Raw genomic sequence first — 18,152 nt, 5'->3', positions numbered from 1 at the left:
GGTGGGATGGAAAAAGACTTGGGTCCTGTGGTATAAAAACCTTTGTTAAAATAATGCTTTGTGTAGACTTGTCTTCTAAGATCCTGCTGATATGTGGGTGCTTTGTATAACACACAAGAACTTGTTACAAAGAGGAGGTCCCAACCCACTTTATCTGCATTTGTAGTTTACAGTGTATCTCTTTTCAAAGCCCTGGGGAAGAGGAGACTGCTAGCAGGCTTTTAGGGGAGAAGTAGGTTAAACATAATAGTATCCTGGGAGCTTCTCAAACTTGCATCAAGTCATACACAAATTTAATGTCATTATTGATGATATCTTAAGGCACATTGCGGTGCGTTCATGTAAGCATCTGAGCTTTTGTGAGCAGCCTCTGGAAATGTATTTCTAGCAGCTGGAAAAGCTGTTGGGCTACTTTTGTTGCATGTAAAACAATACTTTTGTGTGGTCACATGCTGGATGCACCAAGAACAGCCGTTACAGAGCTCACCACCTACTGTGTGTCAGTCCGCAGATGTTGCCTGCAGCTGCTCAGGGAGAAGGTGGGTTTGGGGTCAAAGAGGAATGTTAACCATGGCCTCCGTGCTTTTGCAACAAGTGATTTGGGGCGTGATCCTTAGCTTTTGCAAATCGTCCATGGAGCTATGTCAGTTCACATTGGGTGTTCTGGCCTTTTGAATCAAATCATAGATCCCACTTTCCTCTGATAAGAAAAGGTAGAATTATTGTGGCAGAGCCTAATTATCTGAAGAAGACCCAGATGGAGACATGCTAATGTGGGACCATGGGGGTGGCCACCAGAGATGTCCCTGTAATGCCTCACCCTGCCACAAGGGTATACTCTTAGGGGGGAATACAGCCTCCTACACCTGCCTTATGTATTAGACAAGCTGGTGTCCCAGTGCATGTGTCACTCAGCTCATGCTACACGGAGCTGCTTAGATAGGGTATGTCTACACTGACAGCAGCAAATTCGCCCCCGTCAGATCGATTTTATCCGGATTGATTGAGCGGAAGTGAAGAACTGCTCAATCGATCCAGAAATCGACTTAATAAATCCATCCCATCGACAGGAACGCATTTCCCGTTGGCTCAGCATAGTGGGACGGCATGCAGAGCAGACTTTAGGAAGTCGACATACGATACGCAAGCTACTCTGTGTAGCTTGCGTATCTGCCGCCGGCTGCTACCGAATTTGCTGGTAAGAGTAGACCAGGCCATAGAGAGGCCAGATAGGGAACAGTGTGTTATAGAGGTGGGAGATCAGCAGAGCGTGATGTCCCGCCTTGTATTCCATCTCTTACTAGTTAGTTTGCAATTGGGCTTTCTCTATGGCAAGACCTAATGGTTAGCTGTTGTATCTTTGAAAAGTTATTTGAATAAAGCCATGACCTAGCTTGTAACCAGGAGAATTTTTTGTCATTTGTGGGTAGAGAGCCTGCATGGATAAGAGAAGCTGTGTGTTATGTTGTGTCCTATTAACCTTTCTCCTTGTTCTGTTTTTCTTCCCCAACTTTCTTAATACAGCATATTAATTGGCTTCATTAAGAATAAAGATGCCCCATCCTGGTGGGGATTTTTGATTGCAGCTTTGATGTTTTTCTCTGCCGTGCTGCAGACTATAATACTTCACCAACATTTCCAGTACTGCTTTGTTACTGGGATGAGGCTCAGAACTGGCATCATTGGGATGATCTACAGAAAGGTAAGACTGAAAGCATTTAATTGGTCAATGTTTCTATATATAGCCAAGGAGGAGTGGATTTAGGCATTAGACCAGGGGTCCCCAAACTACGGCCCGGCCCACTGACACATTTTGACCAGCCTGCTCCCCCTTCCTGGCCTCGCCCCTTCCCTCTCCCACGTGACGTGGGCCCAGCGCCCTGGTCAGGAGCAACTTCTGGCCCCAAGCAATGCTGCACGGCGGCTGCTTCCCCCTCCCAGCCCTGCCCCTTCCCCCCACCCCTCTCCCACGTGACGTGGGCCCAGCCACTGCAGCCCACTTTAAGAGCAAGATTGAGTGGTGTGGCCCTCGCAGCTGAAAGTTTGGGGACCTCTGCATTAGACCAGGCCCATGATTATGGGGACAAAGCAGCCTCCTGGAAAATAAAATAAATACTCAGTTTTCTGAATGCCTCACACCTTAAAGAACTTTCAAAAAGAAGCAGCTGACGATGGGTGTGTTGTTGGCTCACCAAACATGGCACAGTCAAATGCTAATTGTATTTAAATATTCAAAATAAAAGTGTGTTCGTGTGTTATGTATGGCTATCTCAGAAAATAACTGTATCTAGTGAAGAGGCATCATGTACTGATCAAGATGGAGGAGCACTAAAGCAAAATGTCTCATGAAATTTTATTCTCCAAATTAATGAATTTGATTTAGGATTTACTTCATTGTTTTATTCCTACCTGAGGTGTATCTGGCAGGGTATCTGGCTTTCCTAGTGCCTGAGGATTTATTCTCTGCATTTCTCCGCATGTGTCCGAGATAGATAATCATCAAGGTCTCTCACTTTTCAGTCCTTGGTTATCACGAACTCAGCAAAGCGCTCCTCTACCGTTGGAGAAATTGTCAACTTGATGTCAGTGGATGCCCAGCGGTTCATGGATTTGATGACTTTCCTGAACATGTTGTGGTCAGCGCCACTTCAGATTTGTCTGGCTTTATACTTCCTCTGGCAGGTACAGAAACATGACATTTGTCAGAGTTTTTAACTCGGTGACATGCAGACTGGTTTTGGTTTGTTGAATTCTCCACCATTTTCAGAAACCTCCTTTTGTTCTCTCTTGTTTTGGAATAGAATGGTTTACACCAACTTACCGAATTAATTAACCTCTTAATGACTGCCGCCTACTGTGGTTTGTTGTATACAACCTCTGGTTCATAACAGTTCCCAGCAACTGATGCAAATGACTTTCTATATGTGTGAGTGAGGGCTGACTATATATGGTAAAAACATAACATGAGGAAAGGAAATCTGTACAGCTATCCTACAGAAGACCGTGTATATTATGCTTCATAAAGAAATGTACAAAACACTATGGACTAAATCCCACCCTAGTATAATACCACACCATTTGCTTCAGTGAAGTTGAATCCCCTTCATCCAAGGTGGAAACTAACCCTATGTGTGTACAAAGTATTGACTTTCTTCCACTTGAAATGTTTCCTTAATGCTAATTGACTGTTTTTAATTTGTAAGACAGTAACTCCAACCTGAATGTCCCATCTGAGATCAGAACCCCTTGTGCCAGGCACTATACAAACACGGAGTTACATTCTAAAGAGACAAGACAGATAAGGGATAGGAAAACAAGGATTTTTAGTCCAACTTTACAGGACTGAGGAAACTGATGCGCAGAGAGATGAATTAATTTGCTGTGAGGTTACAGAGGAAGTTTGGGGAAGAAGCAGGAATACAGTCCAAAACTCCCGAGTCCCAGTTCTGTGCCATACCCACAAGACCATCCTTCCTCTCTAATGCTACATCTCCTGCCCATGTAAAACTAGAGTGTACCACCATTGAAATGAATAGGCGTTCTGCATGAAAATCAGTGGCAGGGTATGAAGAGCGAATGTTTTGTGGCTTGTGGTTATGTGCAATTTGAGCAGCATGGAGTATGCACTGATGTCAGCCATGGAAGAAATATGTTTCTCCTGCCTTTGATTGGATAAATGTGCCCTGGATGAGTCGACTTCAGGTTCTTACGTCCTTCAGAGGTTTTCTTTCTTTCTTCTGTAAAATAATCTGTCTTTGGGTTACGTAGCGACATAATGAGCCACAGGTGATTTTGTAGCATTTTATGTCCAAATACAGAGACAGGTCCTGTGACTCAGGCTGAGGATGCCCTCCCTTGTGTATTGACATTCAGGGTGATTGGAGTTTTTTGTCAATTACCATTCTCTGTATCAGAGAGAAGTCAGGGGAAATACCCTCCCTCTAGACTATCCACTCCCTGCCTGTAAATATGTGGTATCTTTCCATATAGGAACCATACTTTTCTTTTTTATGAGGTTTGTGGTGTTGTTTTTTACATCTATTAAGATGCTCTATTTGTATTAGTCCACTTCTGTATGTCCCCTTCCACCATGAGCAATTTCACAAATAAATCACAGGAACTCTCAGATGTCATCAACGCTGGTGTAATAAGGGTCACTCCAGATCCACGCTGCAATCTGGAATTTATATAACAAGAATAAGGGGAAATAGAGTCAGAATACTCTAGTGGGAGGGTGGAAATTCACACTGTCGTGTCAAATACTTGTTAGTGAAGCAATGCCTTGTTCTTTACAAAACCCAGCTGCTTTCAATGCTACCTAGAGGAGATGCTCTCATTTCATGGAGAGCAACAACTTACATTTTCTCTTTTCATATCAAGACTTTAGGTCCTTCTGTGCTGGCGGGGGTTGCGGTGATGATCTTACTCATCCCATTGAATGCTGCAATTGCTATAAAAACCAGAGCATTCCAGGTAGGTAAAAGTTAAGGATATTCCATAACCCAAGGTGGTGACTCTTCTAGAAAAGTGGAAGGAATCGAACTTGTTTTTAGTGCCTGTTGAATCAAAAGTGCAATTTGCATTACTTTCTTTGTGTAAGTTGGATGAGATACTGTCAATCAAATGAATCATGGCTGGGACTTTTCAATATCATCTGGTGTTGGCTTAATTCAGCTGCTCTTGAAGTCAGTGGGAGTTTTACCATTGATTTCAGTAGGAGCAGAGTTAGGCCGCTACCGAACACTTTAGAAAATCCCACTCCATTTTTTTTTTTTTTTTTTTTTAAACATTCCTTCCCTGTGTTATTACAAATAAATCAGTGATTAAACTTTATGAATCTTCAAAATCTGATGTTACTTTTCTCCACTGATGTTGCTCGAGTCCTCTTTTGCATTTCACTAGACTTGAATATTGAAGCTGCACAGGTTATTTTTTATTTAATTATCTGACTCTAGCACAGTGCTACTGTGTTTGAGTTGCCAGCACGGCAAGGGAATGTTTTCAAAGAAATCATTGAAATGTAAAGACAAAACTTTCTCATTGTTTTTTAAACTTTCCCACACCACTTTTTTTTTTTTTAAACAACATTAACTACTTCTAGGTCTCAGTTGCTTGAGAGAATCCCTTGTAAGAGGCTCTTTGACTTGACTTTGGATCAAAGTCATAGATGAAATGAAAGAAGCTCTGAAGAAAGCTTGGGCAAATAATTAATGGGCCAGGTCTGCAACATGGATCCCTCTCTGGGATCAGAGCCACGAGAAGGACAAACATATACAGAAGATTAGGCTATTATTTTGTTTGCTTTGAACACAGAAGAGCAAATATAAGAGCTATTCTTAGTGACAGACAGAGGCTGTCAGCTAAAATGAGTCAAGATAAAACTGTTACATCTTGTCTGCAGAATCTTATCTCTTGCCATCCATGAGCTAAAACTGAACAAGTTTCATTTTAGTTAGTTTAACGACTTCAATGGTAGTGGAGATTGTACTAATAATTTAAATAGCCAGTTCTCCTCACAGGCCTTCTTTAATGCAAGCCAGAAAATTGAGAGCTTGAATGATTCACAGTTCAAACGAAAGATGTGCAGAATGATGTTATGTGCTCTCTCAAGCTGCCCCCCATCCAATGGGGACCTCTTCTGGGACAAGAGGATGATTCCCTCATTTCCATGCCCATTCAATTGGTGACCTCTATTGTGAGTGCCTAGAAAGAGGGCAGATGTGTTGGTCTTCTTGTGTTATGGATTTCCATCCTCTAAGGTAGAAGCTAAAACTGCCAACTCATTTCTTATAGACCATTAGAGAGTCAATAGATGATGATGCCTTTTATCAGTGCCAACCCCGGCCAAATTTGAACTGCTGCCTTTAAGATTAAAGGAACCTTTATTCAGTTAGCAATCTCCTTAGTCATCCACACTCCATGAATACTGCAATTCTAACGCAATGAAGTCCCTTGGCTTGTAACTGGAAAAATCTAGCTGAGAGATTGTGCTGTGTAATGGGATGTCGTAATCTCTTACTGTTTGTTTGGAGTATATTCTGAAGAAAAGAGCCCAACCCTTGAGGTTAAATAGTGTCAGAATTGAAAAGCAGGTGTAAATAGTGACTATAGCTGTAGTTTTAGTTACAGAACGATATAGTTACATTCCACAAAACCTTGGGACGGCCAACAGATCTGCCAGTTAATCACTACTTTGATAAATGTTCATATTCTCTCTCTCCCTTGACCCATAAGGAGGTGGTTAGGGCTGAGCAGCAGTGCTTGTGGATTCCAGGCAGGGGAGGTATTACATTTAATTTTTCATTATAGCCATGTTCTATCCTGGGGATTTGATCTGGGGGTAATAGATTGGAGACAGTTTATCAGTGTATTTTAAAGAAATGAAGGGCACCCAGACCTTTTAAATGGGCATTTTTAAAATTGTAGATTAGTAAGAATCTAACGAAAGAAAGGAAAGAACTAGGGTAGCATTTTCAAAAATGCGTAAGTCCCACTGGAAGACACTTTAGAAAATGTTACCCCTAGACAGTAAAGTTGATTAGAATGCACTTGTATTTCTAACAATTCATGTGATACATTGCCTGTCTTTTGTGGCTGCCTAAAAATATAGATAGATATTTTTAACAATGTTTCTTTGAACAATTTAGGTGGAACAGATGCGGTATAAAGATTCCCGCATTAAACTGATGAATGAGATTCTGAGTGGCATAAAGGTACTGAAGCTTTATGCATGGGAACCATCCTTTGAGGAGAAAGTGCAGGAGATACGAAAGAATGAGCTCCGTGTTCTGAAGAAAGCAGCATATCTAAATTCTTTGTCCACTTTTGCATGGATCAGCGCACCATTTCTGGTAAATGTCATTTGTGTTGCTTACACAAATTAGCATGAAAGTTATCAGGACATGAAACAGAAGGTGAAATGCAAATCCCTCACACAGTTATTCTACATATCATATCTACATATCAGTCATATCAAATGGGTATTGGAATAAATGTGCATATTTAAAAATCACACATACACTTTAAAACAATTTCATACTTTATTACACAGTTCCTTAGAAGATCCCACAGTATTTTTCAGTTAATTATCACAATTAGAGATGCGCAGGAAATGGCTTTCCCATCCTGTGGAAATTTTTGAGATTTCAAAAAATGTTTCCATCCCAAATCAAGACAAAAAGTCAAAATCCTGGAATATTTTGCAGACCAAAAATGGGGGGGAGGAAATTTTATATTGGGTCAATCATAATGTTTTGTATAGATTTCAATTTCCCTTATGTATTTTTTTATTTTACTTTAACTTAAATTTTGAAATAAAAAGTTATTTTGACCTAAAAAACTGAACTTTTCATTCTGAAAATGTCAGAACTGGAAATATCAACAATTCTGAAACTTCAAAATCAAAATTGTTTGTGGGAAAAAGGTGGGTTTTGGAATCTGCATTTTCTGATGAAAACATATTTTTTCTCAAAATTCCTGAGCAGCTCTACTTGCCATACCCCTGTAAGACATAGGCACAGACACGAAGGCAGATGAAGAGCCACATTCTTGCCTCCCTCTCAAATTCTCCTGTTAAATTCCTTTTGATTTAGCTGCAGATCTCCTTAATTCTCACCACGGCTCCCCACTAACTTGCTGTGAGTGATAAAGTATTATTTCCCTATTTTACTGAGGAGTGCGAAAGGTTACACAGAGGCAGTGCCATAGCTGGGAATAGAACCCAAGTATCCTGTGCACTAAGAAATTCTTTCTTGACTTACTAGAAAACGAGTTTCTCCTTTGCTTGCCTGCTAAGACTCCTCAGTTTAGATTTTTGTGCTTAGCCTCCAATGGCCAATCATACTGAAGTTAACAGTGGGCAAATTGGATTGGGTGGAACAAGAAAGTAGCCTGAACTTTCCCCGGAGCACAAACCACACCCTAATAAATATGCCTTAAACTTTTTTGTATTCATAAGAGCCTTGCACTTTTAATCTCAACTTTTAATGAAATATAATCGATAGTAATCAGCAAATAGTCTTATTCTGTAGAGTTTTGTAATCAGTAGCGTCGTTTGTGTGGTACGATGGTTTGTCTTTCAAAGCATATTGGAATTTAATATAAGAAAGGATCAAAAGCAGTAGTGAATTTGTCCAGTTCTGATTCTGGTGCTTTTATTTCCAACATATCAATTAGGCCTGAACACTTTTAACAAATCAAGACATTTTCATCACACACACGCTTTCTGGCTTTCAGGTTGCATTGACCACGTTTGCAGTATACGTCAATGTGGATGAAAATAATATCCTGGATGCAGAGAAAGCCTTTGTCTCCCTCTCCTTGTTTAATATCCTACGGTTTCCACTCAACATGCTTCCACAGGTTATTAGCAACATTGCACAGGTAAGGAAGGTCTTGTTCTTTATTTGCTTCAAATGCAAAAAACAATGGTATCTCCTGATTTCAAACCGGACTGTGAAATATGACAATTCAGGGTGTCTCCCATAGTCTTCTTTTTAATACTCAAACTGCACTACTAACAGCCTCATTGCTTGTGAGCGAGCCTGGGTTTTGTGGCATTTCATGTGAATTTTGCTTCACTTAAGCAAATTTCCTTTATCTCAAAAACGTCACAGCTCAGAGCTTGACATTTGGGATATAACTCAGGATCCATGCCAGGGGAAGAATGAGGCCTGGTTCATGAACCCCACGCGGTGAAAGCATGAGCCTGCTTCCTTTCCTGCAGGAAGGGGAATGGTTCCTCATTTTAAAAGTTTTGAAATAATACCTCCCTTTTTTTTGTTAGACAAGTGTTTCCCTGAAGAGAATTCAACACTTCCTGAGTCACAATGAGCTTGATCCAAATTGTGTGGAAACCAAGGTGGTTACTCCAGGTAAAGAGGAGATGTTGTGTGTATGGGTGTGGAGAGAGAGAGCAGGCAGAAAACCCCCAACTTGCCATGTTTATTTTTAGGCCACCTGGATTACAAAAAAATCAATTAATATTTCCTAGGAATTCAGAAAGGCAGTCCTTTCCTGGAAAACGCTTGTTTGCCTTTGGGATAGTGTGGAAACTACCAAAGTTTCTGTCTGTACTCTGGAGGCATGAGCTGTTCCTTTAAGATGCTCTGTATCGGAGTCTGTATTTGTAAGGTAAAGGATACTAACAGCATCTCATTGCTTCAGGGCATCAGTTGATCATCAGGATTCAGGCAGGGTCATGTTCTGCATTGCACAGATACATAGGGATGATATGGAGGTTGTTTGGAAGGGAAGGAAGAGAAGGAGGTCACTTTCTTCTAAAACTTAGGGTATGGGCCACTGCCAAAGGCAGGGGATCCCAGATTCGGTGGGGAAACAGTTTGATCTCATAAGATTCGCCATGTGTTCTCTTGTTGTACTTTGATTTAAAGCTTCTTTTGTCTGCAAGACTCTAAACCAGGGAAAGGGGGCAGGAAGTGCTATGCAGCTGTCATGTGATTATTATTACACGTTACATGTGATTATTAGTTCCGCAAGGAGGTGAATAAAGCCTGCCGATCTGTAACTTGTTAAGTCAGCAGTATAGAGCCGTTCAGAAGCCAGGCAGGCTTAAACTTGTCCATCGACTTCCCCAGAAACGGTCTGTCTTTTGCTGACTGTGGAATAGTCTCTTGAGTAGTGGGTTGTGATGTAACTATCACAGAGGGATGTTGAAATTGACTGGGCAATTGACTTGATAAATAGCTTTAGGGCGCAGTCCTGCCTGGGCAGGGAGAGAAGCAGCTTTCTCATGTCTCAGTTCTACAGCTCCATGATTTCACTTGCTCTGACGAGTGTTGCCTTGTGATTGAGCAGATAACAAATGTTACTTCCCATTCCCTTTGTTCTTGGCATGAGAATGAACACAAAACGTCCCAAGTCTTGTATAAATAAATACCCTCCAACTGTTCTCACTTCTCAGTAGAAAGGCCTCCCTCACCACCATTATGTGTAACACTTTTTCCATCCTCTCTATTATGTTCTGTTGTACAGGCTATGCCATCACTGTGACAAATGGGACATTCAGCTGGGCAAAGGAACTCAAGCCATCTCTGAAAGAGTAAGATTTCTTTACACAATTACAGTACAGCATCTACCTGCTTCCCTTTGTTTCTAGTGATGTGAATTTCAAGGTTGTTTACATTTAAACCAGTAGTGTGTTCAGTTTCATTGTTACAAAGGTGTATTATTCTATCTCCTGCACACATCTTTGTCTTTTAACCATCAGACCAATCTGCTTGTCCCATATTATTATTGCTGTACAAAGTCTAAATACTATAGAGCCTAGAAACTGCAGTGACTGGCATTGCACAAGTAGATTAAGGGACAGATGGAATAAATTAGTTTCTAATGTAGATAACATATATTTAATGGCCCAATCTGTTGACTAGGCAATTCAGATTATCTGGTGGGCTGCTAGGAGTCCTATTAAGAGAGTTGGGATGCACAGATTGGGACTGGAAGACTTTAGTTCATGGACATGAGAACACTTTTTCTGTTCTGTTAAGGATTTTGTGTCATACCCATCACCATGGTGTCTTGTCTTAGGGTCTTTTTGAGAGCTTCTGTTTGCAGCCTCCTCCTCCAGTTTTGATTTGACCCTCATTTCAACAAAGTCAAATCTAATTGGGGCTAAAAACTTGCACATTCTGCCTAGTTTCAGGACAAAATCATGGGGAAACTCATAAGCTTCTAACAGCTTCCAACCAAAGGCACTCATGTTACAGCGTGCTGAATGTGGTTATAAATGCTTAAGTAGAAACTTTAACGTGGCTCAGACCTGCTTGAAAAACTCTGCTTCTGCAAGAAGCTCACAAATCTCAACTGAGCCAGCTTGTAAGAAAATCTGAAACCAGGTCAACTTCCCTGTTCTGGGGTTTCATTCTGAAAGATCCATGCAGCTGTACCTAGAATTATTAGCCATAAAAATCACTGTCCCTTAAAATGCCGGTGAGGGGAATATGCTACTGGGTATGGAAGATAATGAGGAAAGATTTTGAATTTTGGTGGTCAGTTCTGCTTTGAATGCATTTTTGAAAGCCTGACTGCACATGAAAAGGTTCCTGTATAGTAATGAGAGGAGTCTGGGGAATGGCTATGGTCCTGATTCTGCTTCTGGATCTGTGCATATGGGGTTTGCATTGACTTCAGAGGGGCTTTGTAAAGGTACAGGGGTCTGATTATACAGATCTGCTGGAGGACTAGGGCCTGAGTCAAGACTTTTTGAAAAAATGAAGACAATTATATTTGGAAGGGTTTTGTTTTCCTTATCATTTATCATTGTCAGTGGTATTTACTAGCACTATAAATATTTTAGTTTAAATGGTTTAAATGTCTTTAAACAAGGCATTTAATCCCTCAACATTTCCAGGCAGCTGTTCTTGCTGAGGAAGGCCCTGAAATCAGTTGATTACTTCCAAAAAGATTATTAACCCTTTGTGACCCAATAAACTGATATAATTTGAAAATAGGGTCTTATAATGGAAAGTGTACGTCAGTCATATCTATAGACGTTGCTACCAGCTCCACTGATGCTGTCTGTGAACTTGGTGCATATTGCAAGGGTAATGAGGAAATTGTCCTGGATCCTGACTGGGGCTCCTATGTGTTACTGCAGTACAAATAATAATTATAATAAGCACACTTTAAAAGAAGAGGGAGTGGGGGGGAGAAGGAACCAACAACCCAGCTACATTTATTGTGTCATCCTATGTGCATTTGCTGAGGTTGGGCTGATTGTCAGTGCAGGCATCAGACCTGGCTAGAGGATCCATCATGTCTTTAGTAAACTAATGTTTAATTAATTTTCAGCCTATTTCCTCCACAGTATAAATGTGTTGGTCCCCAGTGGTTCTTTGTTTGCTGTTGTTGGCCATGTTGGCTGTGGGAAGTCTTCACTGATATCAGCTCTTCTTGGTGAAATGGAAAAGCTAGAAGGACAAGTGGCAGTGAAGGTGGGTTCTAGTTATCATGGTACTTTAAAATAATGTATTAATACACCTAGCACATTGTATACCTGCCCATATTAAATTACACATCTATAACATGCGCACATACATAGTGTATTAATATATGACAGCTTGGGCAAAGTATTCTGGGCTGTCTGTACTTTTACCAGCTTCTCTGCATACTTGTTTGGGTTTTTCCCATAACTGTCTGATTTAATCAAACTTAATTGTTTTTCTTGAGATTTCTACTCTACATCAGCAAGTAGTGAATATGTGTGTACAATACATATGTATTGTTGTGTGTGACTATGGACGTGTAAATAACATATAGATTTGAATTAGATCTGTAATTATAAATCACAGCTTATTAAAGGTAAATCCATTCTCTAAGGAAATCACAGAGCTTTATTTTTTTCCATTTTAGGGTTCTGTTGCTTATGTTCCACAACAAGCCTGGATCCAGAATGCCACCCTGAAAGATAATATTTTGTTCGGCCAACAACCTAATGAACAAAAGTACCAAAACGTCCTGGAAGCCTGTGCTTTAAAAACTGACCTTGAAGTACTTCCTGGGGGAGATCATACTGAGATAGGAGAGAAGGTAGGGCCTTTAACGTCAAACATGCATGATGATGGCTGCTCTGTCTGTGCAATGGAGAGAATGCTTTATATTTAGGCCTTGATTCATCAAAGTTTTTAAGCAGTTGCTTAACTTTAAGCTCCTGTGTAAGTCCATCCTATTAAAGTGAAGACCGTACTTAAACCAAGCTCTTAAGTGTGAGTTGAAGTGCTTTGCTAAATGGGGATCTTAGGCGTGATCTTGTGAGATGCTGAGCATCCTCCAGTCCAAGTCAACTTCTGAGTATGATAAGGAAATCTGTCCATGGCAGTAACAGACCACATTCTCCTCCACATGTGTGGGGAGTGTGGTGCAACTCACACCAAGCATAGTACATGGTCCATTCCTAACACTATATTCAAAATAAGAAATGGGCTTGTTAGACAACTGTTTCCCACCAAATATGGTTTTGCGCAGGCTCACAAGTTTCATGCCAGTTTGGGTTGTGTTGCATGAACATGAGTGGATATATGGAATCACATGGAAAGCAGGAACAATGGCAAAATGTTCCGGTTTCAGCTGAATCTTGCTTTGAGTTTCTGTGTTTTGTGTCTCGTTTGACAGGTGTTGGTTTTGGTTTTTAGCAGCCCCATTTAAGAATTCATTTGGGCCCAGGGCTCTAGAAAGTTACTACAAAGAATTTCTCATTTGTAAGTTGCCATATTGTTTCATTTCAGATAGCTGTGCGTGCACAAGCAGCTTTATAAGAGTTCGATTCCCCCCTTCAATTCTCCCTGTGCTCTTCTATGCAGGCTCTTCTGCTGTGCCCATCACCATCACATCTGAGTGCCTATGAGCCGTAAGGCTGTCCCTGCTGTTGCTTGGATTAAAATGTATTGGATGTGATGTATTTTGTCTTCTCCTTCCACCTTGCAGGGCATCAACCTTTCTGGTGGTCAGAGGCAGAGAGTGAGCTTGGCACGTGCTGTGTTCAGTGAGGCTGATGTTTACCTGTTAGACGACCCTCTTTCAGCTGTGGATTCCCACGTTGCTAAGCATATCTTTGACAACGTTATTGGACCAGAAGGGGCACTTAAAGGAAAAGTAAGCCTGTGCTTAGATCCTTTTTTCTGTACACACACACACACACACATTCCTGAACTATTAAGGGATAACTGGCATGCTATTTTACCACTGGGAGTTGAGTTCTGAATCCCTCCCTGATGTCTTCATTTCATTGTGCTTTTGGAAAAGGTGTTCACTGCAAGACATGCCCATGGGTGGGGACGTGAAATACACTTGAGATTTGACAGTGTTTCTTCAAGTCCTGTGGAAACCTGCTCTCCCATGGAAACTGACACTGTTGAAAACAAAATATAGGGAGGAATTTAGTGCAGTCCTGTTCTTAGTGTCGCTTGTCGCTATCCTGGGGCAGCTCGGGTGGGACATTGCAAATCACCTAGCATTTCTACAGAGCTCTCTAGTATTCTGTTACTGAAATGTCTCTGCTGCAGGGTCTTGTCAGATCTCATATGCAGCATCAGGCTGTGTTAGAGCTCAGAGGGGAGACCACAAGAAAAACAGTGTGCTACAGGAAATGATCTTGATGATTCAGCAATTGCAGCTCGCAGCTCTGAGTCTGCACTGATCCAGTTCCCCACTATGGTGTTAACGGGTCACAGTGGGAAGTACTATTTTTAAGTATGATTTAAAGCCAACGACCTATCATCATTAAACATTCCTTAATTCTCTTCACAAGAGTAAGGGGTTTTACACCTAGTGACGCAGCCAAATTCCAGTGCATTCTTTCTGTCTAAATTCCTCCTGATATTTCAACTGTGTACACTATTCACTCTTTTTCCTAAAAGTGTTACATAGTGATTGGTGTGTTCTTAAACAGCTGCAGCATTCCACCCCAAAGGGGGCATTGTAGCACTGATTTGTTTCCTTCTTCCCCACAGACCCGGATGCTAGTGACCCATAGCATCACCTTTTTGCCTCAGGTGGACCACATAGTCGTCATTGTGGATGGCAAAATCTCTGAAATGGGATCCTACCAAGAGCTTTTGAAGCAAAATGGTGCTTTTGCAGAATTCCTTCGAAATTATGCACCTGATGAAGACATAGACGAGGATGAGCTAACAAGTACAGCACTTCCTATTCATCTTTAAATCATAGATTTTGTATCAATCAGGTCATGAATTTCCCCATATGTAAATGTTACCTGCCTCTGCTATACATGTCTGTAGGGAAATGTAATGGTCCAGCCTTAGATTCCTTTATTTTTCTAGCTAGTAATGAAAACATTATGTACAGTGAGGGTATTTTTATGCTTACTAAACTGGAATGGTGTAAATTAACCCAGCCAGTGTATTGAATGAAGGTTGGCAATACTGAAGTTCAAGTAAGCAAACTTATTTCTTTCTTCCTGCGAAAAGACTTACCCAACCTGCCTAAGGCTGAGTACTTGTTTCCTAAGATAATGGAAGAAATTACTTTCCCTCAGTGCTTTGAATACAGAGAGATCCTTATAACAGTTGGCAAAGACAGGATCTGTAGGAAAATGTAATGCCAGACTAAGAGGAAGTCTGGGTCCTGTTTTCCCAGAAGGATACCCAGAATGCAGTATTTCTGTTGCATCACATGACACAAATTTCATTTTAATCTGGGTTTCCTCTAGGCCTAATTTGTCCCTGATTAGATGGAGGGGGATGAAAGTATTTTGGCAAATGGTTCCTGTTTATGGGCTGTATTCCTATAACGCTTGGTTGCGGAAGTGTTTGCCCTGACAGGCAAGACGCAAAAGGCTGCACACAACCTCTTCTAGCAATAACAGACATTTCCAGCAGCTTCCTAGACTCTCAGTCCTCCATCCCGAGACAATGGGACACCAGAGCACTTAGCACTTGCAACACATACATTCCAAAGTGCTTTACCAAAAGTATTCTTCAGAACAGCTCTGAGAGGTAGGGAGTTGTTATCTTCGCGGGGAGACTGAGGCATAGAGAGGGTGTGACTCAGCTGGCTCACAGAAGGAGTTGGCATCAGAGTTGGCTTTAGAAATGAGGAGCTCCTTGCTGCCAGTCCTGTTTTCAGATCACACTTTCTCCAGAACAGCAAAAGTTACCAAATAACTAGCTTCCTGCGTTTAGGCAACACTGCAGCCTCCAACAGGCTTCCAAAGCTACTGTGAGCTTCATAACTTTTATCCTTCAACCAGCTATTTGGTTCTGGGTTTTGACACCTGTTTCCTATAAGCTGCCCTCAGCAGAAAGCTAAAATGCAATCTTTTATTGCAGTGCTGGAGGATGAAGAGGTCCTGCTCGCTGAAGATACACTCAGCGACCACACTGATCTGGCAGATAATGAGCCTGTGGCAAACGAGGTCCGCAAGCAGTTTCTTAGGTAGGCATAATGTCTTTTTGTGTGTATGAAGCCCTTAGCTGAGCTGAAGCACATTTTATGGAACTTGTCTTTAACACTAGCGGCTAATGTTGTTCTTCAATCTGACCCCAGTGTACTCTGCATCTTTCAGCGCAGACTTTAGTTTCCACTTTGTATTAAAGCCTCCTGTGTCCTTTTTAATGTAAAATTATAACATATAGCACAGGGGACAAAACCTGTGCTCCTATGATCGCATTAATGAGATTACATATTTGCTTTACATTAATGTATGTTTTCAGACAGTGCTGCAGTGCATATTTACACACACCGCTTTGACCTGCTGTCAGTTACATTACTAATATGTCTTTCCAATAGCACCTCTCATCTGAGTAGCTCAGAAGTCTTTAAAGCAGAAATGAATGGAGCCTGGCAACGCCCTGGGGAGGTACTATAGGTATTGTGAGCCTTGTTAGCCCCATTTTTACATGTGTGGAAACAGAAAAGTAGAGAGATTAGGCACCTGAGTTTCAAATTGTTGGCCTTAAAATTAGGCACCTAAATATGCCACCTGATTTTCAGATGTGCTGAGCACCTGCAACTTCCATCGACTTCGATAGCAATTGTCTTCTCAATGCCTCTGAAAATCAGACCATGGAAGTAGGTGTCTAACTATGGATTTATGTGTCTTAAGCTTGGGGCACCCATGTACGCATCTGTGGCTTGCCCACAACTATCAGAGGAAGTCAGGGGCTGAGCTGGGAACTGAGCCCCAGTCCTTGAACCGCTATGCGTTATGCTTCGTCTCCACTAATGGAGCCATCGTTTTGAACTAGGCAACTTAGTGTGATATCTTCAGAGGGAGAACGTCCCAACAAAATGTCAACAAGGAGAAGAGTGTGTGAAAAGAAGTCAGCAGAGCAGCCACCGCTGGGGAAGAACCTCCCGGAGAAGCTTATTCAGGCAGAAACCACTGAAACGGGAACGGTAGGCAATTGATTTTTTTTTTCTTTATTTTTCTCCAATTTTGAAAGCTAAAAGGAATATAGCATTTGTCATACTGGTGTAGGCTGCTGGTTCTTTAAATTTGGGATCCTAGAAGCAACTTCTGAACTTGACCTGTGCAATATATTTAGGGGAGAGAATTTCTTCCTGATCATGCTGTGATCACCTTATGCCGTGAAGCTTGATGTTTGATCACTCCATGTTCACACTGCATGACTTTCAAAGTGATCCAATCCCTTTTTAAATCCAGCTGTAGGATTTGATTCTGACCACCTGCAGCAGCGAATTCTATGGGCCAACTGCATATCATGAGAATACATGTTTATTTCAATTTCAATTTTACCTTCTGTTACCTTCTGAGAAATGTTTTGTTACACACAAATGTCGATACAAGTATGTATTGCAACCTGTGTGCTACCTTAGATTGGGATCTGCCTTGGAAGGGTACCTATGCTATATTAAAGGATGTCGAATTAAATCGAGGGGCAAGGGGGATTGAGAAGACTGAGTATAGGAAGTAAGGAAAATCTAATGAAAATAACCAGGGAGTTTGTGCTCTTAGACTGTCACACAACTGAACAACATTGACAGTCTTTTCTATGCATTAAATGTCGTTAGGTGCTCAGTGTCACAGACATCAAGGGGAGCTGTTGGTTAAGCATTGTTTGTTGGTGATGTAGTTTACTGGGCCCTCTGCTAGAGAGATTTCCTCTCCGGTCACTCGTTATTTCTGTGAGGGCCAGGCAGCAATTGAAGGTACTTTGTAAATATATTGTACTTCACAAATTTACAGGTAAAGCTGACGGTGTTCTGGCAGTACATGAAAGCTGTCGGCCTCGTGACTTCTTTAGTTATATGCTTCCTGTATGGATGCCAAAATGCTGCTGCGATTGGGGCTAATGTATGGCTCAGTGACTGGACCAATGAACCTGTAATAAATGGCACTCAGCAAAACACAAGCATGCGAGTTGGAGTATACGCTGCTCTGGGGCTTTTGCAAGGTAAGAACACTTCTCAGATGAATACAGTGAAAAGGTTTAGATGCATCCTCGCTGAGCAAAGAGGGGCGCGCCAGGAAAGTCATTACAACAGCCAGAGGGAGCTCTGAGCTTCACAAAAGCTGTAACCTGAGCAAAGGCAGTAGAACGCCACCAAGCTGGTAAAACTTGTCTGGATCAACGCTTCAAAGACTTCTTGGCAGAAGTGAAGGAAGGATTGAGAAGGCTGGAGAACGATGGAAATTGAGAAGGAGTAGAGAA

At 41.4% G+C, this 18,152-nt stretch overlaps 1 protein-coding gene across 1 annotated transcript in view; it reads left to right on the top strand.

Moving 5' to 3' along the window:
• ABCC3 (ATP binding cassette subfamily C member 3) overlaps positions 1-18,152 on the top strand; it is a 61,596-nt gene that overhangs the window by 29,502 nt on the left and 13,942 nt on the right. Inside the window, exons 9-22 of the mRNA XM_067547474.1 lie at positions 1,525-1,702; positions 2,521-2,682; positions 4,381-4,473; positions 6,648-6,851; positions 8,236-8,382; positions 8,786-8,873; positions 9,994-10,060; positions 11,828-11,954; positions 12,373-12,549; positions 13,444-13,611; positions 14,469-14,652; positions 15,807-15,912; positions 16,725-16,875; positions 17,687-17,894. Coding sequence (XP_067403575.1) covers positions 1,525-1,702; positions 2,521-2,682; positions 4,381-4,473; positions 6,648-6,851; positions 8,236-8,382; positions 8,786-8,873; positions 9,994-10,060; positions 11,828-11,954; positions 12,373-12,549; positions 13,444-13,611; positions 14,469-14,652; positions 15,807-15,912; positions 16,725-16,875; positions 17,687-17,894 — 2,060 coding nt within the window. The remainder of the gene's footprint in view (positions 1-1,524; positions 1,703-2,520; positions 2,683-4,380; positions 4,474-6,647; positions 6,852-8,235; positions 8,383-8,785; positions 8,874-9,993; positions 10,061-11,827; positions 11,955-12,372; positions 12,550-13,443; positions 13,612-14,468; positions 14,653-15,806; positions 15,913-16,724; positions 16,876-17,686; positions 17,895-18,152) is intronic.

The sequence above is a fragment of the Emydura macquarii genome, unplaced genomic scaffold (assembly GCF_026122565.2).
Source record: "Emydura macquarii macquarii isolate MOO-44397 ecotype Brisbane River unplaced genomic scaffold, CSIRO-AGI_Emac_v2 contig_1230, whole genome shotgun sequence".
Lineage (NCBI taxonomy): Eukaryota > Metazoa > Chordata > Testudines > Chelidae > Emydura > Emydura macquarii.
This window is presented reverse-complemented; position numbering and strand designations above follow the sequence as displayed.